The sequence below is a fragment of the Rattus norvegicus genome, chromosome 3, assembly GCF_021556685.1.
Source record: "Rattus norvegicus strain SHRSP/BbbUtx chromosome 3, alternate assembly SHRSP_T2T, whole genome shotgun sequence".
Taxonomy (NCBI): Eukaryota; Metazoa; Chordata; class Mammalia; order Rodentia; family Muridae; genus Rattus; species Rattus norvegicus.
Window position 1 is genome coordinate 107,802,499 of NC_141536.1, and position 27,919 is coordinate 107,830,417.

Here is a 27,919-nt window from a genome sequence, read left to right on the forward strand (position 1 = left end):
CACTGCTTCAGGCCCAGTCCTAGTTAGTCTTTAACCCTCACCTTTTTAACTTTCAAAGGACAGCTCTCTTATCCACCAGTCCCTCCATCCCTCTTGGTTTTTGATTAGGAAACTAAAAAAGTTTACTTACACCAAGGTGGCTTTTCAGAGCGATGTCGAAGTTGCAGGGGTGGCGAATGAAGAGTGCGGGGTGGGGAAAACGGGTTATCTGAGGCCTGGTGGTTGTGCATAGAGTCAAAGAGGGCTGTGTCGGTGGAGGGAGAGGCATGTGAATAAAAGGCCCATGGCAAATAATCCAGGTTATCAGTTCAACCAAGGTCACTTTACCCTTTCTCTGGCTGAGAAGAAACATACTCTAGAGACCTTGACCCAAACCTTTGTCATTTTTTTAACTTTATGATCCTTCTCAAATATACAATTATTAATTTGTTTGTTTACAAAATAAGGCATTTAATGATGGCATTTTCATATATATGTATTATTATAATTTGTTCATATTTATCTGCCATCCCCCATTACTCTGTCCTGCCCCTCTCTCTCAGTCCGCTACTTTCCAACAGAGAGATGCCCCTTCTGCACTCATGTCATACATACAGACACATTTGGTTCTATAATACCAAACTTTTAAAAAAGTAGACAACAGTTCTGAGGTCTAAGCAGCCAGCTACCAAGACTAATGGCCTGAGTTTGGGCCCAGGACCCACACAGTGGAAGGAGAGAGCAGGTTCCCACACGTGGCTCTTTGCCTTCTACATGTGCATCACTATGCCTCAACCCCCAACTGAGAAAGGTAAAGACCTTGGAAGCTGCTTTGCAAATGAAAACTTGATTCTCTCCTGCTGCTCTCAAAACTTTCTGTCTTCTGCCACACGTGGAGCTCTGCGCCTTTAATCCCAGCTTTGATTTTCTTTTCCTTTCTAACGTAGTTTTTCCTAATTTTTCAATGAAACCTACAGAATTGTGTTTTAATTGGATCATATTAAACTTATAAATTACTTTGGGAAGAAGTGATATTCTTTTATTCTCTTTTGTGTGTGGGTGTGTGTAAATATGCATATATGTTCGTGTATGTGTGCACACGTGTATGCACTCATGTGGAGGGCAGAGGTTGGTGCCATATGTGCTCTTAGATTGTTCTCCAACTTTTTAAATTTACCCTTATGTGTATATTTCTTTGCTCACATGTGTCTCTGTGTACCACATGTGTGCCTAGTGCCTGAAGAGAATTTTAGAGGACTCTGGATTCTCTAGAACTGGAGTTATAGATGGTTTTAACTGGGAATGGGATCAAACCCAGGTCCTTGGAAAGAGCAGCCAGTGCTGTTGACTTCGCCACAGCACCAATGAATTGAGGACAGATGAGCCTGGATCCAGGCTGCTTAGTATTTCTGTCAGTCTAACACAGCTAGTGGCATCTGGCAGAGGGACCCTCAGCTGAGAAAAGGCCTCCATGAGAGTGACCTCTAGGAAAGTCTGAGGGGCAATTTCTTGATTAGTGATTGAAGTGGGAGGGCCCAGCTCACACGGGCAGTGCCACCTCAGGCCGGGTGATCCTAGGAGGTATGAGAAGGGTATCTAAGGACTGGAGAGAGGGCTCAGGGATTAACAGCACTTGTTGCTCTTGCAGAAGATTTGGGTTCTGTTGTCAGAGCCTATACGGTGGCTCAGAAGCCATGTGTGACTACAGTTTCAGAGGATCTGACCGCCTTTTCTATTCTCTACAGGCACTAAGCACCAGGCACATATAAGATATGCCTACATACATACAGGCAAACACTCACACATGTAAAATAAAAATCTATGAACGAACGAATGAATGAATGAATGAATAAAGGTAAAAGAAAGATAGCTGAGTGTGAACCCAGAGAACAAGCCAATAGTCAGCACTCCTCCATGGTAGCTGCCTTCAGGTCCCAGCCTTAAGCTCCTCCCTGATTTACTTCATGATATAAAATGAAAGACTCTTTCTCCTCAAGTTGCTTTTGGCCATAATATTTATAGAAATAGGAAGCAATCGAGGACAGCATCATGTCACTGCTAGAAAACAGGTGTGAGCCACCAGTACGATCAAGAAAAATCTGCCTATTTTGATGGCTGAAGTCCGGAAAGTCAAGTGATCATGTAATCTTTGCTGCCCATCGCCCTGTGTTCTTCAGCTTGGGTCAATGTCCTTTGGTGGGCAAGCCTCCATATTTAGTTCCTAACTATCCATGTGTGTTAGTGCACATGTATGTGTGGGTGCGTGAAGACAGAAGACAACCTTGGGTAAATTTCCTTAGGCACCATCAGCATCTCCACTCTTTCCTCATTGAGACAGTTTCCTTCACTGGCACTAGCCAAGAGGCTAGGCTGGCTGGCTTATAACCCTCAGGGTGTGTGTGTATGTGTGTGCCCTACCTAGTGCCGGGCCTACAGGTATGCTATCATGCCTTATTTGTCAAAGATTCATTATTGTTTTTCAAACTAAGAATTATGTATGTGTGTAATTACTTAGCTATATGTCCATCACGTGCATGAAACTGCTTGCAAAGGCCAGAAGAAGAGCCCACGGGACTGGAGTTTTGGAAGTTGTGAGATGACTCATATAGGTGCTGGGAACTGAACCTGGGTCTTGTGCAAGAGCACCAACCACTCTTAACCACTATGTCATTTCTCCAGCCCCTTACTTTATTTTCAAATTGTATGTATATGTGTGTCTGTGTAGTGGTTATATCAGGAGTGCTGGAGCCCACTGAGGCCAAAAGAGGGTATTGGATTCCCAGGAGCTGGAGTACAGGTTGCTGAGGGCCATCTTACATGGATACTGGCAATTGAATTTAGCTCTCCTTCAAGAGCAGTTAGCTTTTTGAGACAGGGTTTCTCTGTGTAGCCCTGGCTGTCCAGGATCTCACTAGGTAGACAAGGCTAGACTCAAACTAAGAGCTCTATCTGCCTCTAAGTCTCCAGTGCTGGGGTTAAAAGCATGCACCACCAGGCCAGCTCAGCTTTTTAAAATACAGGTTCCTGTGCTTACAACACAAGTACTATACTCACTGAGCTATCTCTGCAGTACCCCCTGCCCCCCCATTTCTCACTAACATGCTCACTTCCCTCTGTCTCTCCTCTCTTTCCTTGTGCTGAGAACCGATCAGAGGGCTCTGTGTTTACTTTGCTAGGCAAACACTATTACTGAGTTAAATTCCCAACTTCCTATTTTCAAATTTGTTTTATATTGTTTTATGTATGTGTATGTGCATCTGTGTTTCTATGTGCAGATGTGTTTCAGTGCCCATGGAGGCCAGTAGAGGGCGTCAGAGTCCCTAGAGCTGGAGTTACAGACAGGTGACTGTGAATCACTTGATGTGGGTGCTGGGAAAAGAGCTCTGGTCCTCTGCAAGAGCAGTGAGCACTCTTAACTGCTGAAGCATCTCTCCTGCACCCATTTTAAATTCATTATTTTCTCATGTTCTACAAATTACAGGTATGGAGGTAGAGACACAAACAGTGCTTCCCATACCTGCAGATGCCTGTGCGTGGGCATCAGTGTGGCGCTGGCAGACTTTAGTCAAGAATTCACTCACTTGGCGCAAGGAAAGGGCATTGTGCAGTGTTTCCAGGGGGTAGATGGTAGGTACCATGGAGCACCCTTCAAATCCTGTTGGAAAAGAGATGAGTAAAGTCAATGTTATTCCCACCAGATGCACTCCAATTGGCCAAGGAAGGACGGAGAGTCTCTGAGAGCCATCAGGAGACTCTGTGGCTTTTGGAGAATGGGGTATCCAAGGTTTCCAGGAAAAGGAACTCTTTAGAGCCCTTCAGGAAGTCTATTTACCTCATCTCCAGTTTTCCTAAAATGTCCACTGGTTCAAGCCTCCAGGTGATCGAATCACCTCTCACCCTGCCTATGGAGTCTACAGCGTCCTGTGGACTACAAGAGCACCAACACTGCTCTTGTGCTTTCTGGGGCAATAAAATAGGGATCAAGAGGCAAGGGGTTGAAACTGTAGATTTAACATGAGGCAGTGGGTCATGGAGCTCGGAAAGAACAGCAGATTTCAGGGATCATGAAAAAAAAAGAACAGATTAAGGAGAAGGGCATGGGATCCAAGGAGGGCTTCATGCAAATTTAGGATGTGGGTAGAAGGGCTAGAATGCTTGGATGCAAACTGGAGCATGCAATACATGAAGCTCAGCGGAGGAAAACCACATGCATGAACAGGGTAGGGGATGGGAGTTCTTTCTTGGTCATTTCCATCACATCAAAGCTTTTTCCTTATGCTCTACTGTAACATCCTGGGCTTGCTAGGTTTTCTCTATTCCACCAAGAAAATGAGGCAACTCTTGCCCCTCTAAAAATACCCTGTAACACAGATCTATGAGTCTCACAAAGGTAGACATCAATGGATAACCCTACTCCTGGGACTATTAGTGGAAAAACTGTTCCCCCTGAGGGATCGAGAACATGACCTAAGCACTTTCTCACCCCCAGATGGTTCTAATGCTTTTCTGGAAAGGAACTAAGAACAAGGAGGGCAGCACCATCTAGGGAAGACAGTCTTTTCTTCACCAATAAGCAAAAGTCCTGGCTCAATGTCCCCACACCAGACCATCTTTTAATCTCCAGCTTTGCTTGTCCTGATGGTTACCAGATGCCCTGTGCTTTGGCTTCCCTTATAATCTAGTGGCGGGGGGGGGGGGGGGGGGAGGAGTCTCTCGCTCATCAGAGTGCTTGGTTTTGAAGACGATGGTAGTAGAAGATTAGAAAGATAAGGACAGATTAAAAAATAAAAACAAAGCACAGATTCCAGGGCAAGAGATTACTCCTATGCTGAGTAGAGTGGGTGATATTAGGGGGAGTAAGAAAGGAGACCAGAAGGGAGATGAGCGGCCAATGCTACAGCTACCAGGCAGCCTGGCCCCAATCCCAATCAAGCAACTAATGCAAGTCACGTAACTTCAGAGACTAGAATGGCTCTCAGCCAGAAATGCAGTAAGCAAAGCGATCAGTCCCAGGCGGGGTAGTGGCGGCAGCCAGCCTGTGGCAGGGGTACCGTAGAGGCACTCGGGGTCATCCTGGCCTGAGCGCAGCCAGTTCCGGAAGAGGCGCAGGTGGTAGGAGCACTGGTGCAGGTGGTGCGCCAGCGTGGCATCCAAGGAGACTGGCCAGCCCCTTGGGCAGTCAGAGGAAAGAGTACGCAGCAGCCGGACCACAGGGTGCTGGTCATCCAGCAGCTCTGCAGGGGACAGAGGGACCACGATAGGAAGCACAAAGATAAAGAAGAGGGAGAGACAATGAGGGGCACCGACTGACACAAGCGTCACTAAGAGTGGGGACCACATCGACCCAAGGTCAGCTAAGGAAAGAAAAATGGTCAGAGTTATGGTCCATCCCTCACTCGGAAGAAGAGTATTGGCACCACACAGTGAGACTCAGAGAAGGTATTAATGAGACCCTAAGGCTCCAGCCCCCCTTCCTCCTTGAGCACAGTTCAGCCAGTGCTTGTGGAAGTTACATCATTCTGGAAAAGGGTGAGCTTGCAATTCTGGAGCCAGGAGCCCCGCTCAGCACCTCTGATCTTACATTAAACCCTAGGGTCTGCTTTTCAGACAAATGGATTTACGAGGCTGGGAAAGAGATGAAGAGATTTCAGAGTCACTCTGAGAAGAAGGTCAAAATGATACTGGGGGCATGATGACACTAAGCTGAAAATACTCCAGAGGGCTGAGAGCTGCTGCAAGGCAACTCTAAGGCAGCCACAGACAGAACTGGTGCCAGGTGGCTGGCACAAAATGCTGGCGGAAAACCAGGAGCAGGACTCCTTTGAAACAGTACAAGGAAAAACAAAACAAAAAAAAAATAAAAACATCAGACTCTAGTCTTTCTAATACAAATACCACTAACTATCCTTTATCTTACTCTTGTACAAATAAACTCTCAGAATATGGGGGCGAGGGTGCTGTATCCCTCTGGGACCAACAGTTGAATGATGTTATGTTTTCTTTCCACTGATGATCGCCCTCTGCTCTTTGTTTAGCTGGTGTGTGCAAGAGCTTTGACTTGGAATCCCTCAAACTTTTAGCCACTTGGCAAACTCTGTGGATGCCTGGGATTCAGCAGCAAAAGTGTTGAAGGCATTGAAAGTCATGTGATGAAGGGTTCAAGAGGAACAGCAGTGTAAGATCTTGGGGGAAATCTATGGGGTTGAAGACCTGGTGTGAGCATGAGGTCTTCTGTATCCATGGGCAAGGGCTGGATACAGAATGTCTGCACAGAAAAGGGAGAAAGGTCAAGGCAGCTGAGGAAGACTACTCAGAACTCCCAGGTCAGAACCATCTTACCTGGTGGTTCCCCAAGACTGTAGTTTCCAAAGAGCTTGGTTTTTGGATGTCAAGAGAGCACTCAACCCTTCCTGGACTAGTCCAGGGAGCCCTGACTGTACCAATGGTCACACAGCTGTGTGGGACAAATGTGTTGGGCACTCTGACATTCTGGATGACAGTGAGTTCAGCACATAGTTTAGTGATGTAACACACCTGTGTGCTGGCTGTAGTCACAGGATATGATATAGTTCATCAGGAACACAGGCAGGGATGATGTACTAGGGACTGCTCTTCCATTAAAGTATGAAGACAGCATTGCCTTATCTCTTTTCCAAAAGCCAGGTCCAGTTTTGGGGGTGTTTATTTGTTTGTCTGTTTGTTTTTTCAGCTGCTGTTGCAAAGCCAGGCATCATGCAAGGAGAAAGTAATGATGGGCAGTAGGCTGGCACACGGTTATAAAGAATCTGCCATGAGCTCTAGAATTGCTGAGTCAGTAAGGCAAGACCTTGGCCATGAGGTGGAGCTCTCATGCTGTCTTAAGGGCTAAATTCCATCAAGATGATCTTCTTTGCCAAATACAATAGCTCCAAGTTTTTATTACAACAGGTAGATCCCAGATTCTGGCCTTTGCAAGCACATTAACCTCCCAGCTCAAACACACAAAAAAGCAGGCGGCCAGAAGAAACCTGAGGACATGGGCAATGTTGTCAGAGGCCTTGGGTTGCTCTCCTGAACTATACCTGAACTGTCCAGGTCTTTCTTCCTTTCCTTCTTATGGAAAAATTAATTCTTGTTTCTTCAGCTGCTGAGTCTGCCAACCAAGGCTTCAGAGAAGTGCAGATAGCAGTTTGAGGATTTGTTTTATGAATTTGGATCTTTTCTTATGGCACCTAAGAAACTAGGAGATATGTGATTTAGCTCTTACTTCAGGCTCCCAAGCTCCTGGTTCTCTAAGTCCAAGCCCCAGGCTTGGGTGTTGGACATGAAGTTCTCCTCTGATGACTGTGCTATGTGAGGCTATATGAGTTAGCACAGACATGTTACTATGAATGGAGACTTCAGCCACAGGCAGAAGAGCAAGGCTGGAGGTGGAGACAGACTAACTAAATACAGGGTCACCAACCTAGGGAGAGACTTCAGCACATCTAGAGGATATGCATGACCTGGCCAGGCTAAAATCTAACACCCACCACTGGTAAGGCAGCTGGTGGGTGTGGGTACAGGAAATCAGAGTAATTTTACCTTCCTCTGAGAGGCTCAGCTCTCAAACAGAAGAAAACCATATCTAACAAAACTGGATTTACTTGGGGACAAGATACAACACACAGAGGAAAAAACTTCTTGCTGTGCCCCACAGAGACCATAACCCTTCATGGTGCAGTGTCCACAGACCTAGTTCTTCTGTATTCTTACAATATCACTCATTCCTAAGTTTTGCCAAGATTCTCATCTCAACTCTTCATTTCCAGCTTCTCTGAGATAGTGTTACCATAGGTACATCTGGCCTTGGGAAACTGAAAACTCAGGATCCAGAGGCTGGGGCCTCACTCACAGGCAGAGCGTAAACAGGAATACCTGGGTTCAGTCTCAGCACCAACCAGTCAGCCAGAAAGAGAAAAGGGAAAAGAAACGGAAACGAAAGAAAGAACCATCAAGGAGTGCGCTTTCTCCTTACCTAATACCTCCCTTCCTTTCCCTTTTCTTTTCCTTTTATCCCAAAACAACCTGGGTCCCTGTTTTCTAGGCTCAGGCACTAGGTTAGTAAAACATAAAGCAGATGTCAGGAACACAAGAGCCACACAAAGGACACAGAATGGCAGGAGACGGAATATGGAGATGGTAAGTTATCTACCCAATACCAAAGCTCTTATAAGTAACTGTAGGGTTGCTCCAGAAGAAGAGCACACCCATCGACCCCATCAAAAGAGCTGAAGAATAAACGAGCAAGGTCAAAATTACACAAACTGAGACATCAGGGAGAGAAGAAATGAGCCCAGGCTAGGTAATGCTATTCTCATCTAAGAAGGAGAACCTAGTCTGTCTGCAAGCACTCTAACAGGTATGTGATAGGAAAGGGAGAGTCATAACTCATGTTTTGGTGCTGATGCTGACAAAAGTGATATAATGATGATGGTGGTGATTATGGAAATCAGACCCTGAGTTGCCACAGGGATAGGTCAGCCTATCCAGCTTATAAGCCTTATGGCTAAGGCTGTCACAAAGGAAATGCCCCAGGAGGGACACTTAGTGAGGGGCTCATTCAGAGAAAGCAGGGTGTCAATATAGTGGAAGGAGAGGCAAAGTCAGTGTCGGAACTCAGGGTGAAGTGTCTGGAGGTGACATGAGGAGGAGGGATGATGCTGAGTCAGAAGCAAACGTACCGTTAGTCGGATGCTTTGCAAACGACACAGAAAATCGTTTTACGGCCGGGACAAACAAGAGCTCTGGGGAGAAAAGACATCACGGGGATTATACCCACCCCTGTGCCACCCTCGGCTTTGGAACCTGCCCACTGTGTACTTGGTTCTTTACCTCGTCCTGTAATCTGGTCCCACCCCAGTCCCTCGGATCCTGACAACATTCACTTCTTCCTCTGCTGTAATCTCTCAGCAGCTGGTGTCACTGCTGTCCCACCAACAACTCTATTTCACCACCGTGTTCTCCTCCTAGCCATGTGGAAGTAAAGTCTGTGTAGAAACTTCCCTCCCTTCCCCCAGTGTCCTTCCATGTCATCTTTTCACCTTAGCTGAGCGACTGACCGCTACATCCCTAACCCTGATTCCCTGAAATTTAACCAAGACTCCACTGCACTCCTCCTGACCATGGATCATCCTCTCAGTCCTCACCCCTACAGGCCAGAATCCAGGAAAGAGTACAAACTGATGCAGCCAGGCTGTGTGGGGGAGATTATGAAGGGAGAAACATAAGTAAGTAGTCTTTGTATGGTGAGAGGGAATGCAAATGGAGGAGTGGAGGGGGTCCTGGCTCCTTCTCCCGTGTATTATCCATGAAGAAAGCTTGGCATAAGGTCACTGCCAGTACCATCTTAAGCATGGAGAGTCTGGAGCTCTATGCTTGCTGGGGGATACGTTTAAAAAGAGAGAGAAAGAGAGAAAAAGAGAGAACTGCCCCCCAAAACCACCCACATACCATCTCGGTGCTTTAGACCGGCAGGCGGGAGCTTTTTGCCATGGGTGCGGGCGTAGTCCTGAAGATTCGGAGCACTGGAGGAGCCGCCCAGCACTGTGGTGCTGAACAGCCCTGTGCACTGTGAGCCTGCAAGGCCAGGAGCACATTAGTAGCCACACAAAGCTGCATTCACAACACCCAAGTCCACTGTACAACATTAAGACACACACAGCCACTCAGCGCCACCACAAAGCGGCTATTCCAAGTAACACAAAGTGTTCACTACTGTCCATAGCCACACCAGGCAAGCAAGGAAGCAAACCTCCAGAATATCCACATGGCAGAGACAAAAGGCCACTGCAAAACTGGTTAGTCCGATTAGGTACTCAAAGCTACTGGGGGAGACTGTGCTTCCCAGGTGGCTCTCTGATAAAAGAACATAGGCCAGTCTCCCTAAACTTTTACACACTTTGTATGAGAGGAGGTGTATGTCATGGCAGGCCCTGGAGGTCAGAGGACAACTTGCTGTAATCAGTCCTCTCCATCCCCCATGAAGGCCCCGGAATTAAACTCAGGTCATCAAGTTTAGCAGCAAGTGAGTTCCATTATCGCTGAATCACCTCGCAGGCCCATGTTTCCCTAAACTTAAATGGGTGTCCTTCACTCTGAACAGAAGGTTTGAGAAACCTAGAAATCTAGCCCCTTATAGGTCTGAAAGGGAAAGGCTCTCACTGAAGCTAGAGGCTGGGTTTTCAGTGCTTGGCTGGCATACAATTTCAAGTTCTTCATCCAACGCCCACATCCTCCAGGGATTTTTTTTCCACTTACTAGTTTGAGCCTTGCACTTTTTCTTTTTTTAAGGTTTATTTATTTTATTTACATGTGTACACTGTCACTGTCTTCAGACACACCGGAAGAGAGCATTGGATCCCCATTACAGATGGCTGTGAGCCACCATATGGGAACCGAACTCAGGACCTCTGGAAGAGCAGTCAGTGCTCTTAACCGCTGAGTCATCTCTCCAGACCCGAGGCTTGTACTTTAAAAGCCAAAAGGGACTCAGAGACCATCTAGTGTAACTTTCTCGTTTTATATACTTCTCGTGAAGAAACAGATCCAAAAGGGTCTGTCTCCTTTGCTCAGGGTCATAGTATGGGAGCTAAGGGGGACAGGAATCTAGATCTCTCCAAGGACTAACCGTGTTTGTTAGAAAAGAGGGTTTGTTTTTTTTTTTTTTTTTTTGTTTTTGTTTTTGTTTTTGTTTTCACAGAGAAACAGCATAGATTCTGAAATCAAGATGGACACAAATCAGAAGATAGATGAAAAGTCAGTTGCTTATAAAGTAGGGTGTGCATGCCAATTATGTGCTAAGCACCCTAATTAAGACCGAGAGTAGGAAACAACAAAAGAATGCTTCCCCCCCTCCCCCCCACTCTGAAAAGTTTACTGTCTTGCAAGCTCTGTGATCAAACCCAGCTGCTCACACGTGTAAGTTCAGGGAGAGCAAAAAGAGGTGCCAATCTGAGGAATAGATGAAACTGGAAGGACCTCTGTGAGTCAGGTCAGTTCCTGTCCCCACTGTGATGGAGAGCAGGGCTGGACTCGCCATCCTCCATCTCCAGCCTTTGAGGACAGGGAAGTCACAGGACTGATATTTAGGAGTCAGGGTGCGCACCCTTAATCCCAGGACTCAGGAGGCAGAGGCAGGCATATCTCTGTGAGTTTGAGGCCAGCCTGGTCTACAAAGTGAGTTCTAGGGCAGCAAGGGTTATGTAGAAAGGCTGTCTCAAAAAAAACAAAGACCAAAAGAAGGCTGAATTCAGATTCTTGGGATATGATCTTCTACTTCCAAATCCATCATAACCAAGACCCTGGGCTTGGCAGGGGAGATCACATTCATATTCAGACTGGAGAAGAGGATAGTTTTCCCAGAGCCTACAAAGAAGACCAGGGTCCCAGTATTTCAGAGCTGTAAGAAAAATCAGAAAGCTTGGTGGAAAACAATTTTCTACCTTGGAACTCAGGACCTCTCTGCAGCAACATCTTCCAACTTTCATGCCAAATCAGGCTTAAGGGAGAGGGGACACATTGCCCAAGATGTCTGCTTGTCTTTAGAGAGAACTTAAGCTCTATCCCAGACCACACCAAGCTGTCGTGCGTCCATTTACTTCCTCTACTGAGTAATTCTGTGGTACATTCATGCCAGTATACCTCAGAGGCAGTCTTTCCACCACCATCTGTCACAAGGCCTGTGCGTCCCTAGCTCTGCCTTCTTCAGTTTGCTTTTGAGATAGGAGTCTTCCTATGTTGTCCATGTAGCTAGATTTGGTCTATAGGCACATGCCACTGTCCTGTATATGCAGCTTCCTGTGCCTTATGCTTCCTCCTCTTCCTCCTCTTGATCTTCTCCTTTATTTGTTTTATTTGTTTTATTTTGTTTGAGACAGCGTCTCACTGTGCAGCCTTGGCTGACCTAGAATTCATAACTGGCCTAGAACTCATTACGTAGATCAGGCAGGCCTGAAACTCCTAGAGATCTACCTACCTCTGCCTCCAAACCACCCAAGTGCTAGGATTAAAACTGTGCACTACCATGCCTGGCTCCTGTACCTTATTCTTTTTTTTTTTTTTTTTTCGGAGCTGGGGACCGAACCCAGGGCCTTGTGCTTGCTAGGCAAGCACTCTACCACTGACTGAGCTAAATCCCCAACCCCTTTGTACCTTATTCTTGATATAACTCCCACTTGCACACGTATCTACTTTCTAACATACCTGAAATCTAATCTTTACTGGGTCTTTCTGTTTCTTGGTGTTTTGGACAAGATCATGTGTACTAGGGTTTCTATATCACAGACCTGCACAGTTGCCATTTAATCCTCATGCCCCAAACCAACAACTCAGTTCAGGATTCTAGAAGGCAATTGGTACCTATACAATTATCTTGGAAAGTTACCAAAACATTTCTCCTCTAGTTCAAATGTTAACCATTTTGGATGAAAAATCAAGCAGCAAGAACAAAAGTAACAGAAAAATTAGAGGATTTAAATTGAAAGAATAGGACAAAATTTTAAAAATGAGCCAGGAGAACCAGTTCAAACCCCACACGGTCATCTCTGGCTTCCAATTAGTCCAGTTCAGAGATGGCCTGCCTCAAGGACTACCCCTTCCAAAGAATACTGTACCCTGAGCTTGGTGCCTCCTCAAGTGTCCTTAGAAAAGGTTGGATGATGTTCTCCACCCCTTTCCAGGATTCAAAAAAATCAAGAGACTTTCCCTCAAAGCCTCGAGAAGCCTCTGCCTCTACACCCGTCTCAGATTGGTGTCCCTCAAGCTTCCGGAAGGAAAGGAAAACGTTACAGGATTAGAAAAGCAGGGAGTGAAAACCAGGCTTCAGAGGAAGACATGGCACAAGGTCTCATATGAACATAAGACAATGGTGGGTCACAAATACCTCCAGTTATACCTCTGTCATTGATAACTCTGAAGGGTCAGAGCCTCCATGGTCCCTTAAAGTCTGGGCTACACTGGAGGACAGATAAGGAGTGAGAAGGGGAGCCAGGAAACACCTGTCACAGGGGAAATGGGGTCTGGTGGAGAAAGTCAGAAGGCAAACACTCTTCTGGGATGAGAACCATCATCAGGGATGCGTGTTCACATCCAACTATGACTTCTCCACGTCATCCTCCCTTCCCACATTTGCTAGTGCCCCCGATTGGATGGGATGGTCCCAGTTCCGTAGTGAAGATTTCCCACACTAAAACTCTGGATAACAGACAGATAGCCTTCTCCAACAATAGTGAGAGATGTTGGAAAACCTACCTAGGCCGCTCTGTTTCATCTCTGTTGGTGGCCGTGAAGATGAAAACAGCCGATAGCCACCAGGTCTTGAAGACGAAGTTTCAGACAGCACCTGGAGAAAAAGGATACTAGGTTAATCGATCATTTTGTCATCTCAAAGTATAGAACCCAGGCTCTGAATTCTTGCCCCTATGAAGCCAAGCAGTATCAAAAAGATTAGATGAGCCAAAGGATTTTTATGGTGGGAGAGGAGTAAGACAGGAGGAGAGTGCACAGTGCAGAGGTGAACAGTCCGGGGAGTCTATCTATGTTAGAAGGCACGTCTATTGCCAAGACTGCTCTCAAAGCCTTCCCACCCCACCCGAGTCTGAGAAACCCTGACCCAAACACTCGTCGTCCTCAGCAGAGGAGGTTCTTCCGTCTTACCTGTTCCTTCCCAGGACTCAGAAAGGCAACCACAGTGACCCAGCCACAAAGAAAGTATGGGCTGCCCTCTCAGCTTCTTACTTAAGCCAAGAAGCCTCCCCTCCAACCAATTCATTCCTCAACACATGAAACTGTTTTGTTGTTGTTGTTGCTGTTGTTGTGTTTTGTCTTGTTTTTTAAATACCCATGAGGGCCAATCACACAACCCCCAAGCATACACACATCCCACCTAGGCAATCAGTCAGTTTGCCTAGATCCCAAAAAGCAAAGACAGAAGGCAGAAAAGGAAGGCAAGTCAGGAAGAGAGAGACACCTGTGTGCAGGAAGCCAGGTGAGTGGTGGACACAGCCCGGGGCTGTAGACTGATGGCTGGGGAAAGCCTGGGGAGGTCTCCTGACCTCCTGCGGCGCCGTCCCCTCAAGGGGATCAGGTCCAGGTTCCCTGTGCACTGCATGTTCATGACCTGCAATCAGACCGGGTGGAAAGCCGGTCAAGGCTTCTTTAGCCTCATGCCCCAAAGCCCCAGTGCCCACAGGGCAGAGCCAGTCAGAGAGTCGGTGAGGATGGGCAGCCAGCACAGCTGCTATAAAGGTCATATAATCTAAAACAGTTCAAAAGATATGAGATGACAAGAGAAGGCTGAGATGCCATTGATGAGGAAAAGACAGTCCAAGGCCTACAGAGCAAGGAGAGAAAGGATTAATATGAGAAGGCTAAGTGAGGAACAGATCCTGGGTAGCCATCCTGAATGAACAAGGATCTAACCACATCAATAACTCAAAGGAAAGTGTGATTACAACAGAATCATAGGTGTGGCTGGTGGCTCCGCCCTGTGAGTCCAGCTACTTGGAGGATAAGGCAAGAGGACCACCAATCAAACCTGTGTGTGTTACAGAGTAAATTCAAAGTCAGCCCTGGTAATTTAGCAAGACCCAGTCTCAAAATTAAAAATAATAGAAAGATCTCTGGATGCTGCCCAGTAGAACACTTGCCTGGCATGTGTGAGGCTCTAGGTTCAATCCCCAATACCACAAAGAAAAAAGTGAAGGAAGCTTCCAGAAGACAATCCCAGCAAGCCTGAGAGAGGACGTCAAAGAGTTTTCCTTTGTTTATGACCATGGTGCCGACATAGGATGACAAAGGGACAGCCCTGGGACAGACAATTACATACCATTTGATGTACTGCATATAAGTGATGGCATGTACAGAGAACTGGATACCAAGTTACACTTGCACCTCAGAGAGAAACTAAGGCGCATCTCTCCTAAAGAAACTACATGGTCACAGTATCAATCCCATCCTAAAATAATCAGGAAGTAAAGGATAATTCTGGATAAGAGATAGTTCATTTTCTTGGGTTTCTCCAAAAATCTTAAGTATAAACCTCTTTAATATATGAAAGCTTGTTATAGATTCTTTCCCTAGAACAGAAAACCAACTCCCGTAAGACAGAGACCTGTAAAGAGCCAGGTGAAAGGACCCATGAGTCCAGAGCAAAGTCTCTGAGATAGGGGTAAGTCATGGTGTCAAGAGGAATGTCACTGAGGAAACTAAAGGAAGCAGCACTGGCCCAGAGGAGACGATGTTGGGGCAGTGAAGAGACGCAATGGCATCAACACACGTTCTGCCCTTGGGGTTAGAAAACCAGAAGCAGGATTTGGGACAAAGTCTAAAAACAGAACAGCCAGATAAGCTTCCTCATTAGGAGAGACACACAGAACTCTAGATGATCAACTGTCCTTCTGACACGGCACTATAGATGAGTCTAGTGCCATAAGGTGCCAGAAACCTTCTCATGCCTGGAACAAATAGAAGGAGAGGGCCTGGTCTCTAATATCAATCTCAGGTTCTATAGTTACTGTAATGCATCTATAGGGTAGATACTACTCATATTGTATAAACGGAGAAACACGTGATGCTTGAGAAGCTACCTGGACAAGGTCACACAGTTTCTGGGTATCAAACAATGATGTCAGCCCACAGTTCAAACTGTATTTTATCTTAAAATCCTTTTCTCTGAGGTTCTGCTGCCTGGCAATTCTTTATCACAAGTAGTAACCAGCTTGAAGAAGGTTCTACTGGGAACCAGCTGTGGAAGAAATATTTGATAAATATAAAAGCACTCCTGGGGGACTCTGTTTCGGGACTCAGGAAGATTCAGAAGAAATAAGGCTATTCTCCTGTGAGCATCTGTCCCCCATCAGCGTCTTATCCATGTCATTACCTCCATGGAGCCAGCTTTTCGATTACGAATGAGGGGTGATCTCCTCGGGAGGCCAGTGCCCTCAACAGGCTGGGGTGAGGTCTGCAGGGCTCGGTCTGGCTCATCTGACGGCTTTGCTGGGCATAGGTTCTCTATGCTGCCTGGATCTGTTTTCATCTCCTCGTTCTGTTTAACAATAGACAAATGAAGAGGCATTGATGATTTCCGTCTTCCTAATATCAAATTCTAAACCACCCTGGATTATTTTCCAGTTTCCCACCACCTGGTCCCTAAATCCTACAGCCCCAAATTCCACCCTCTGGCCCACCTCAGAAGAGGCTGGACGGAATCCACAGCCGGCTGGGGCACTGCCTTCCTCAACTCCTTTCACACCAGGGCTGAAATGTAGCTCCACATGGAACCGCTCCTCTGACAAGGGGTCCTATAAGGTATCACCATATGGAGGGTAATTGGAAGAGTCCGGATGTGGGGACAGAAGATGAGGTGAGAACACCAGAGAGGAATTCATAGGATACAACCATACAAGGAAACCCGGGACTGAGGCTTCAGGGTGCTGCCCTCAGTCTGCAGTCTGCAGCTGATCTTTTACAGTAGCTTGCCCCACCTCCAGTTCTAAAATCCTTCCCTTCCATTTCTCCCAATAACAGTTAGCTATGGTACAAACAGCAGAACTTTAGAGATGTCTTTGCTAAGACCGACACAGAAGGCATACGTACGTAAACACACACACACACACACACACACACACACACACACACACATGACTCATAAAACAGGGCTGGAGAGATGGTTAAGAGCACTGACTGCTCTTCCAGAGGTCCTGAGTTCAAATCCCAGCAACCACATGGTGGCTCACAGCCATCTGTAAAAGGGATCCGATGCCCTCTTCTGGTCTAAAGACAGCTACAGTGTACTTGGATACATAAAATAAATAAATCTTTAAAAACAAAACAAAACAAAAGACTCATAAAACATTGTCCCACATTCCATACTCTCCAGATCCCACAGCCCAGTTCTAGGTTGTTGCTTTTGTTCAGCATCATCCCCAACCATGGGTTCTGTCCCAGCAGCCCCTTCCAGATGCTCTGTGTCCCAGCAGCCCCTTCCAGATGCTCTGTGTCCCAGCAGCCCCTTCCAGATGCTCTGTGTCCCAGCAGCCCCTTCTACATGCTCTGTGTCCCAGCAGCCCCTTCTACATGCTCTGTGTCCCAGCAACCCCTTCTACATGCTCTGGGCCATGCTGCACCTACACACTGCATCTAGCCGGAGTCTATACATTCTTTTTTTTCCTGCTTTAGTTTTTGAGACAGGGTTTCTCTGTACAGCCCTGGATGTCTTGGAACTCACTCTGTGGACCAGGCTAAACTTGAACTCAGACATCTGCCTGCCTCTGCTTCCTGAGTGCTGGGATTAAAAGCATATGCCACTCAACACAAATTCTTTCTTTAAGATGATAAACTTATTGATTACACTGCAAAGAGAGTAACAGATATGCAGTAGAAGAAAAACTACTACCCACAATTTATAAATATCTAAGAAAAAATAACTTTTTGTGGGGTAGCTCAGCAGGTAAAGGTGTTTGTCACTAATCCTAATGATTTGAGTTTGATCGCAAGGAACCAGGCGGTGAAGAAGAGAGTCAACTCCTGCAAGTCGCTCTCTGATCTCTGTACATGTACAGTAGCATGTGCACACCTGCACACCCACATGCACACACACACATGCACACACACACACACGCATTCATGAACACACACTAAATGTTAAAAAAAAACAGTAAGTTGCTTTTTAATGAAAGAAGAAAGAAGGGCCCTTTCCACGGCCCACCCAGCTTGCTCCTCACCCGTGTGTTGTCCTCATAAAGCATGATAACAATCTGGGTCATGTAGTTGAGCTCTGAGATGGCACTAAGATACGCCAAAGCTCGCTGCCACTGTGCATCCTTGGTCTCCTACCAAACACAAACAAAAGTAAGCCAGCACCCAAAGACAAGTCAGAGGAGCGGGCAGGGCATGGAGGAGAACTGCAAAAGTTCACAGGAAAAGGGAGCACAGGAAGGACAGCCGATGGTTGCTGGACAAAAACAAACAAAAACAACCAAATGAACAAACAAAAAATTGTTCCCAGGTCTAAGGAAAGAGGATGCTTACATCGAGAAGTCCCCCATAACGGAAGACACTGAGTAGGGAGTGAACATGGCTCTCACTGGTGAAATAGAGCCGAGTTCGAACATGGCGGCCTGGAGAGAGCACTCCACGCGAGTACCTGATATCAAAGTTAAACAGGACAGTTAGATAACCCTTTCCCAGCCTTCCTTCCTCCCACCCAAAGACGTCTCTCTTCTCCATCCCAGATCCTTTCTCCTTCTTGCCTCCCCCACCTGTCTCAGCCCTGACTCCCCTTCCCCAGGGCTCCCAACATGACCTCCCATCTTCCTGCCCTCCCTCCAGCCTCCTCCCAACCTCCGTCCCTCACAGGGGGTGCAGCTTGTTGACAGACTCATCCTCGTGAGTTCTCTGCAGGTCAAGTAGGATTTTCCGCAGCAGTGGAAGGCAGAAGCCCACAGCGATTTCCACTTTCTCTTCTCTACTGATGCCGTATTCCTAAAGGTCACAGGACAGGAGTGAGAAGCTTGGTGACATCTGTTGCCCTCAGGTCTGGAGTATCTCCTGTCTGTCACATCCCCTCCAGAAGTCTCCTCAGTCAGTCTTGATGAGCCAGACTAGCCCTGGGGACTCTAGGTACTCTGCTCCTTCTCCAAGCTTCCTTTCTAATTTTCTCTGTCCTTCCCTCGTGTTATTCCCACCATACTAGATCCTTGTACAAGACACACCTGGGGAATGACCACATCGGCCAGAGCTTTTGAAAGACGTAGCAACTCGGCTGTGCCTTGAAGTCCCAGACTCCCATTGTGTTGTACATCATACTTGACACAGTCATAGATGTCGGGGATCTTACTGATATCATAGCGCCCGCTCTTTTGTCGAAAGTCACGCTCTAGTTTGCTCCAACGCTGTAGCATTAGCTCTAGTGTTTCACTGTGGTAGAGCTGCAGGTCTGAGAAGGTACACAGTAAAACAGAGCTGGATTTGGCTTCCAACAAAAGACTCCCGACAACTCTGGAGTAGAACCAGAGGGGTCGGGAGTCCGTGAGAAATGTGTCCATGCCTGAGACTTAGAGGGCAGTCAGTAGTATTCATACCAACCTACAGAGCTGGGGTCCTGCATCCGTTCCCGAATTTGGTGGGTAAGGTTTTCAATCAGGGCAAATACCTGATCACAGACTTTCACAGGATTCTGGATTACAGACATGGAGTTGAGCAGAGAAGTACTTCCAGTCGGAGCCAGCTGTGAGGAACACAGTTAAGAAGACTAGGCTCAGTGGCAATTCCCCAGACTTTGGCTTACTACAAAGAAACTGGCTGCAGTGCAGCTCTGCCTGTTGGCTCACTTCAGAGTGCTCTTATGTTCCTGGGCACCCTGGCAGCTACAGGCCTTCAGATGAAGAGACTGCTCAGACAATTGATCATCTACACAAGGCCCATCTTTAAAGTTTCTGAATCCAGAGAAGTTAAAGTATACTTGTACTTCACTTGGAGAGCACAGCATATGCTTGGGAAATGCTGGTAAATGAAGGCAGCCCAGGTTCCTTACAACCTCTGTGGAATGTTCTGATGAGAAACAGACGCTGCTGCTGCAGCTGACCTGGTTCCAACTCAAGGGTCTCAAGGGATTTTTGGTTTGCTCATTTTGTTTTTGAGACAAGAACTCACTATGTAGCCTTGGCTAGCCTGAAACTTACTATGTTGAAGGCTGGCCTCAAATTCACAGAAATCTACCTCTTTCCAAGAACTTGGATGAAAGGTATCTGCAATTTCTAACTCAAGCTTTTGAGACAGTCACCATAAATAAGAAAGGAGAGCTGGAGAGGTAGATGGTCCAATAACTGAGAACACTTAATGCGTTTGCAGAGGACCAGAGTCTGATTCCCAGCACCCATGTTGGGTGGCTCACAACTACTTATTACTCCAGTTTCATGGGATCTAACACCCTCTTCTGGACTCCATAAGCACCTAGACTCAAGTGCACAAGCCTACAAATGCATGTACATATACACTTAATAATAGAAATAATATATTAAATCAAGGGCTGGAGAGATGGTTCAGTGATTAAGAGCACTGTCTGTTCTTCCAGAAGTTCTGAGTTCAATCCCAGCAACCACGTGGTGGCTCACAGCCTTCTATACTGGGATCTGATGTCATCTTCTGTCTTGCATACATGTCTGGATACATGCAGATACAGAGCACTCATACACATAAAATAGAAATGGAGAAGTAGAAAGGAGGTTGTGTGTAGAATAGTGAGGTCTAGCTAAGGCTGCCCAAAGCTTCATTACTAGCAAGAGGAAGCATAGAAGAAGGGAGAGCTGCCCTGGATTTTCTATTTGAAAGTCAACACTATCTGGGCAAAAGGAACAAGTCTGCCCCTTATTAAGTCATTCAAGAACCTATCAAAGGGACAGAGAGGTGGCTTCACTGTTAAGAATGCTCCTGCTTTTCTAGAGGGTCTGAGTTTGGCCTTTAGTACCTACAGGCAGCTCACAACTGTCTATAAATCCAGTTTCAGGGGATCTGGTCCTCTGACCATTATAGGCACTGCATAAATGTGGACCACATTTCATTCACATAAAAATGTTTATACATACTTTAAAAAACTGAATCTATCAAAATGAAGTGTGCGAAGTAAAAAAACCACTACCTGACCAAGTGTAGCCCAGATACCCAGGACAACAGAAGACTGCATTGGGCAACTGCAACACAGCTGCTGTGATCACCACTCTAGGCAGTGTGGACTACACTAATGAACAAGCAGAGGTACCTGCAACATCCTGAAAGGGTTAAGTTCTTTAGAACCTACACTTCCTCCTCTGTAAAGGCAGGAGAGGCGTAGGGCAGTTCTAACAGTTCCTCAGGCAAATTAAAGGTGGCCTCATTATCTCTCTCCCTTTCTGTGAATCATGGCTGGTCATGTGACTGTTTCACTAGTATAACATGACAACCATGTATAGTGCAAATTCTGAGCCAGAGAGTCACTGTAAGTTCAAGACCAACCTTGCCTCAAAAGAAGAAGAAGAAGAAGAAGAAGAAGAAGAAGAAGAAGAAGAAGAAGAAGAAGAAGAAGAAGAAGAAGAAGAAGAGGAGGAGGAGGAGGAGGAGGAGGAGGAGGAGGAGGAGGAGGAGGAAGAGGAGGAGGAGGAGGAGGAGGAGGAGGAGGAGGAGGAAGAGGAGGAGGAGGAGGAGGAGGAGGAGGAGGAGGAAGAGGAGGAGGAGGAGGAGGAAGAGGAGGAGGAGGAGGAGGAGGAGAAGAAGAAAGGGGAGAGGAGGAGGAGGAGGAAGAGGAGGAGGAAGGGGAGGAGGAAGAGGGGAGGAAGAGGAAGAGGAGGAGGAGGAGGAGAAAAGAAAAGAAAGAGAAGGAAGGAAGGAAGGAAGGAAGGAAGGAAGGAAGGAAGGAAGGAAGGAAAGCTGCTTTGGGCAAATCCTACATTTCACCTTGGAAAATTTGAGAGATAGACATATCAAACGAAAAACCCTTTGAAGGGGACGGGTCCTGAAATGGCAGAGAGAATGTGAAGAAGAGATCCAGCCATCTCAGAGAGCAGTCAAGCCTCCAGATTATTCTAGCCCCAGTCAACACTGGACCACGACTTTAGGGAAACCTCTCTAAGGTTAGCTGAGCCCAAGACTGTGAGGCAATGAACCGGATGTTCTAGGTCATAATCCTAGAGGAAGTTCTTACATCCATCACTGAAACATTCCTCCAATCCCAAGATCCAAGGTCAGCTGTCTCAGAACTAAGTCCTTTTTTTTAAGATTACAAGATTTAAAACAGTACATAAGCCCCTGGCTTATGCCACCTTCAGCAAGGCCTAGAGCACACACAAACACATCAACATTTATGTAATTGTATGATATGTACGCTGAGTGTATGAGCATGATAAATAAGGATCCTAAATAGTCTTGTGATAGGGCTAACTACCAAATGAACTACAATGCCAAACTTATAAAATACCTTTCATTTTTTTAACTTATAGATAATGAAAACTGTGAATATGAGTTTACCCCAAAGGGGTGCTGTAAGGATTAAACAAAATACTACAGATAAATACCCAAAACATTGGCATATAGTAGGTACCATTATTTAGAAGTTTAGGAATTGGGTTGCACTGTAATCGGGGCATGGAGAGGAGGAGAGTGTGACCTGGTCATAGTCCTCGGGGCCAAAGGGTGCATCCTGCTGCAAGATGTGATGCAGTCGTGCCTTCACACGGTGCTGGCAGCTGCTCAGGGAGTCACTGTCGCTGTCCAGCAGCCCATTCATGTTGGCGCTCTTCACCATTTGTACCAAAATGGGTGTAAGCTCCCCTTCTAGAGCTAAGAGGCCCTGGAAGGGAATCACAGGCCTATTAGCTCCTCTTCCTGCTGACGTCCCAGCCTAGAGAGCCACAGACACGGAGTGGAGAACTGGCCGGAAGAGGCCCATCCAGCTGAGTGGGGATGGTGGAGATGGAAACAAACCTCTCTGAACTCGCATGCCAGCACCTTACATTTCCCATCTAGCCTCCCACCTCTGTTCCCACCCACAGACACTGGGGCTGAGGAAGAACTAGGTTTACCTTTGCAAACGCAGCAGCAGTCATCTGGACGCGGCCCTCGTCAGATGCGTAGATCTTGAGGTCATGACGGAAAGTGCTATGGAGACGAAGCAGCCCACAGCCAGGGAAGCCAGCATAGTCACCTGGAGCACAGAGGGGGTCCACGTAAGACTGTTACAAATATCAATCTCCTGGTAGTATCCTCATGGCATCTACTCCCTCCATTGCCTCCCCTGCATCTCACTCTATCCTGTTTCACTCTCCAGTACTTACCCTGGCCTCCAGGATACATGCAACGGAAAGCCCGCCCCAGCTCCTCTGCCTGAACGCGGCCATCAGGTGTCAGCTCTCCACCCCACTTGAGCACCAGCAGGAGAGATGGCGCTGGTGGCTCTCTCTGCAGATCTGAGGGAAGGAGGCCCTGTGAGTAAGCCTTCTCTGAGGATAACTGTAGGAACATGCAAACGTTCAGCTTCTGACGAGAACATTGGTAAGTGCACCCATATGGTCAAGAATAAGAGATCTAAACACCAGGTATGGGGACAAATGCTTATAATCCTAGCTCTTAGGAGACTAAGGCTGGAGGATGGCTGGGAATTTGAGGTTAGCCAGGGTTACATAGCAAGATTCTACCCTTAAAAAAAAAAAAAAAAAAAAAAAAAGGCTGGGGCTGGAGAGATGGCTCAGGGGTTAAGAGCACTGACTGCTCTTCCAGAAGTCCTGAGTTCAAATCCCAGCAACCAAATGGTGGCTCACAACCATCTGTAATGAGATCTGATGACTCTTCTGGTGTGTCTGAAGACAGAGTGAACTTATATATGATAAATAGTCTTTAAAAAGAAAAGGAGCAGGCAAAGTGGGGAGAAAAGGAGAGGAAGAAGAGAAGGAGGGGAGGAGGAGGAAGAAAGCTCAATGGTAATGAAATGGAAGGAGTGCTCACCTTGGCCCTCGCTCGACGCTTTCACTCCGTGGGGGTAGTAGGTCAACTGCACCTTCCGATTAATACCTGAGAAGTGACCATACCTGCAGGGAGCAGCCGCAGGTTACTTTCTGCCCAGTACCTCAGTTCCTGTTAGTAGATGGCCGCTGCTACATCCCCCTCTGCCGTCCCCTCTCACATCTCCAGCACAGACTTCAGCTGCTCGAGCTTCCCAGTCTTCTCCTCAATCTCAGCTCCTGGTTCCTTCTCCAGCTCAGCCAACAGCAGCCTCGTAATGTCCAGCACCTCCTAGAGGAGACCGCAGGGCGTCTCATGGAGTCATCCCTCATCAACCCTATACCTTCTCTTTCTTCTTAGACTAGGGCTCCTGACCAGACTTCCACCTCACCTGGAGCTGCTCTGGCCGCTTAAGTTTTAATTTTCCTGTCTTATATCCACCATGTTTTTCAAATAGAGCAAAAAACCTGAAGAAATAAGAAGTAAGGAAAATCAGCCCTCCTGGGAAGTGTGCCCCACCCATTCTCTCTCACATAGAATTCTCCATCTGAACTGGGACATCCTTCCTACCTTGGGTGCGTCACCTCCATCTTCATCTTCTGCTTTGGGGTTCGGTCCCCGTGACGGATGATTGCGATGACACAACGGAGTTCCATCCTAAGGTTGGGAGTGTCCTCAGAGCTGCTCTCCCAACCCAAACCCCAACCCATCTCTCCTAGCGTCAAATCTACATGAGACATCAGAGATCAGAGAGGAACAGGAATCTGAGGCAAGACACAGTGGTGGAGTTAAAGGACCGTAACCAAAGGGCCAGGCGGCCTCTACTGCTTGGACAGGAAAGAGCTGCACTGGTTTAAAGGAGTCCCAGATTTTATGTAGGTCATTACATATTTTAACATTTGCTTACATAGTGCCAGATGTGGTAGGGACAATGGGAATGTCCTCAGCTTCTGTGGGGATGGACCAAGGTATCTGGAACTGTGGGGCAAGCTCCCGCATAATGGTGTTCCTGGCAGGCGAAACATAACAAGATTGAATGGAGGTGAGTGAAGAATTGTTCATATAAACCCTGAAGCATCCAAACAAATACTCCATTGAAGGCGGAAACGAATGCATGCAAATTACCCTCAGTGCTAGACAGGGATTTCAACTTTATTGTTTTCTTTGTTTTTGTTTTCAGACAGGATCTCATGTAGCTCAGGCTGGCCTCTACCTCACTAGGCTAGCCTTGAACTCTTGAGTCTCCTAGTTCTACCTCCTACAAGCCCAGTACTGGGATTACAGGCATGCACAGCCAGCCCAACTCACATATTCTTTGGCCTTTCTTTCTTCCTTCCTTTCTTTCTTTCTTTCTCTCTTTCTTTCTTTCTCTCCCTTTCTTTCTCCCTTTCTTTCTCTCTCCCTTTCTTTCTTTCTCTCTCTTTCTTTCTTTCTCTCCCCTTCTTCCTTTCTCTCTTTCTTTTTTTCTCCCTTTCTTTCTTTCTCTCTCCCTTTCTTTCTCTCTCTTTCTTCCTTTTTCTCCCTTTCTTTCTTTCTCTCTCCCTTTCTCTCTCTCTTTCTTTCTCCCTTTCTTTCTTTCTTTCTCTCTCCCTTTCTCTCTCTCTTTCTTTCTCCCTTTCTTTCTTTCTTTCTCTCTCTTTCTTTCTCCCTTTCTTTCTTTCTTTCTCTCTCTTTCTTTCTCCCTTTCTTTCTTTCTCTCTCTTTCTTTCTTTCTTTCTTTCTTTCTTTCTTTCTTTCTTTCTTTCTTTCTAAGCTTACTTTACTTTGAGTGTTTGGCCTCCGCCAGGGCCTAGTACCCACAGAGCTGCAAAGAGGGCATCTGATCCCCTAGACCTGGAATTGTGGATGGCTCTGTGACACCATTTGGGTGCTGGGACCCTAAGTCAGGTCCTCTGCAAGAGCAACTGCTGACTCTTCTCTCTAGCCCTTCTTTAGTTTTTCTAACAAAAATAAAAAAATAATTTTGTGTGAAAAAAATAAAACTTTTGAAACAGAGTCTCACTATGTCCCCATGGCTGGGCTGAAACTTACTATGTAGAGCAGGCTGGCTTTGAACTCCAAGAGACCTGCCTCTGCCTCCCTAGAACTGGGATTATAGGTGTGTACATTCAGCTTCGAAATTTTTGATCAATAATTAATTAACTTTGTGCATGCATGCATGCATGTGTGTGTATGTGATATATCTATGTGTGGGCATGGGTGTATGTGATGTGCATGTGTGGGCATGAGTGTACGTGATGTGTATGTGTAGGCATAGGGATGTGTGTGTGTGTGTGTGTGTGTGTGTGTGTGTCTGTGCGTGTGTGTGATGTGCATGAGTGGGTATGGGTGTGTGTGATGTGCATGAGTGGGCATGGGTGTGTGTGATGTGTAAGTGTGGGCATGGGTGTGTGTGATGTGTAAGTGTGGGTATGGGTGTGTGTGATGTGTAAGTGTGGGTATGGGTGTGTGTGATGTGTAAGTGTGGGCATGGGTGTGTGTGATGTATAAGTGTGGGTATGGGTGTGTGTGTATGTGTGGGCATGGGTGTGTGTGATGTGTAAGTGTGGGTATGGGTGTGTGTGATGTGTAAGTGTGGGTATGGGTGTGTGTGATGTGTAAGTGTGGGTATGGGTGTGTGTGATGTGTAAGTGTGGGTATGGGTGTGCGTGATGTATAAGTGTGGGTATGGGTGTGTGTGTATGTGTGGGCATGGGTGTGTGTGATGTGTAAGTGTGGGTATGGGTGTGTGTGATGTGTAAGTGTGGGTATGGGTGTGTGTGATGTGTAAGTGTGGGTATGGGTGTGTGTGATGTGTAAGTGTGGGTATGGGTGTGTGTGATGTATAAGTGTGGGTATGGGTGTGTGTGTATGTGTGGGCATGGGTGTGTGTGATGTGTAAGTGTGGGCATGGGTGTGTGTGATGTGTAAGTGTGGGTATGGGTGTGTGTGTATGTGTGGGCATGGGTGTGTGTGATGTGCATGAGTGGGCATGGGTGTGGGTGTGACACATGTGCATGGGCACTAGGTGGTCAGATGACAACTTTCAGTGTCAGTCCTCTCCTTCAGCTTTTACATGGCTCCAGGGATTGGACTCAGGTCATCAGGCTTATGTGCCACCTCTCCACATCGCCACCTCTCACATACTCTTTTCCAGACATTCTCACTATGTAGCCCCGGCCAGCCTGGAACTCACAGAGATCTCCTATCTCTGCTGCTGTTAAAAGCATGGGCCATCACACCAACCTTCACACTCACTTCTTTTTAAGATTTATTTATTTTATTTATATGAGTACACTACTACTCTCTTCAGACATGACAGAAGAGGGGACTGGACCTCCATTGCAGATGGCTATGAGCCACCATGTGGGTGCTGGGAACTGTACTCAGGACCTCTCCAACCCCATCACGTACTCTTAATAGTATATTGTTGGGCTGGAGAGATGGCTCAGTGGTTAAGAGCACCAACTGCTCTTTCTGAGGTCCTGAGTTCAAATCCCAGCAATCACATGGTGGCTCACAACCATCTGTAATGAGATCTGATGCCCTCTTCTGGTGTGTCTGAGGGCAGCTACAGTGTACTCATGTACAATAAATAAAATCTAAAAAAAAAAAAGTATATTGTTTTCACATGTAGCCCAGGCTAGCCTCAAACTCACTATGTAGCAGTTGACCTTAAACTTCTACAGGCACGCATGTGCACACACACACACACACGTGTGTGTGTGTGTGTGTGTGTGTGTGTGTGTGTGTGTGTGTGTGTGTAGGTGGGTGGGTTGGAGTTATATCCATGTGTACAAGTGTATACACCAGTTTATGTGTGCTGGTAGAGGTCAGAGGTCAAAGTCAGGTGTCTTCTTTGATCACTCACTACCTTATGTTTTAAAACAGGATCTCCTGGGCTGGAGAGTTGGCTCAGTGGGTAAGAGAGCTGACTGCTCTTCCAGAAGTCCTGAGTTCAATTCCCAGCAACCACACGATGGCTCACAATCACCTGTAATGGTATCTGATGCCTTACTCTGATGCCTTACTCTGATGTGTCTGAAGACAGCTACAGTGTACTCATATAAGTAAAATAAATCTTTTTTTTTTTTTTGGTTCTTTTTTTTCGGAGCTGGGGACCGAACCCAGGGCCTTGCGCTTCCTAGGTAAGCGCTCTACCACTGAGCTAAATCCCCAGCCCCAAAATAAATCTTTAAAAAAAAAAAAAAACCACCACCCCACCCCCGGGCCAGGATCTGTCATTGGTTGGCCTGGAGCTCACCAATCATCTAGACTGGCAGATCCGTGAGCCCCTGGATCATCTTTGTCTCCTTATGCTGGAGTTACAGGCTACTCCCAACTTTTTACATGCATGCTGGAGGGTCTAAACTTGTGTCGTCACACTTACACAGCAAGCGCTTTACTCACTGAACCACGTTCTCAACCTAGAACTTAAATTTCTAATTCCTCTCCTGCCCCCACACCACCTTCA

The 27,919-nt window shown here is 46.6% G+C and overlaps 1 protein-coding gene across 19 annotated transcripts in view; it reads right to left on the reverse strand.

Moving 5' to 3' along the window:
* Positions 1 to 27,919, reverse strand: part of Ppip5k1 (diphosphoinositol pentakisphosphate kinase 1) — a 43,430-nt gene that overhangs the window by 5,957 nt on the left and 9,554 nt on the right. For 3 of the 19 annotated variants that reach the window (XM_087652038.1, XM_087652039.1, XM_087652047.1), the window contains exons 11-30: positions 24,374 to 24,475; positions 24,037 to 24,123; positions 23,858 to 23,933; positions 23,648 to 23,757; positions 23,470 to 23,552; positions 22,803 to 22,934; positions 22,551 to 22,672; positions 22,136 to 22,318; positions 19,084 to 19,225; positions 18,711 to 18,934; positions 18,353 to 18,480; positions 18,028 to 18,142; positions 17,721 to 17,828; positions 16,185 to 16,298; positions 15,878 to 16,042; positions 13,967 to 14,116; positions 13,249 to 13,339; positions 9,451 to 9,576; positions 3,497 to 3,634; positions 131 to 244 (exon numbers count right to left, since the gene is read on the reverse strand). In XM_087652038.1, coding sequence (XP_087508164.1) covers positions 131 to 244; positions 3,497 to 3,634; positions 9,451 to 9,576; positions 13,249 to 13,339; positions 13,967 to 14,116; positions 15,878 to 16,042; positions 16,185 to 16,298; positions 17,721 to 17,828; positions 18,028 to 18,142; positions 18,353 to 18,480; positions 18,711 to 18,934; positions 19,084 to 19,225; positions 22,136 to 22,318; positions 22,551 to 22,672; positions 22,803 to 22,934; positions 23,470 to 23,552; positions 23,648 to 23,757; positions 23,858 to 23,933; positions 24,037 to 24,123; positions 24,374 to 24,475 — 2,510 coding nt within the window. 19 annotated transcript variants of the gene reach the window in all.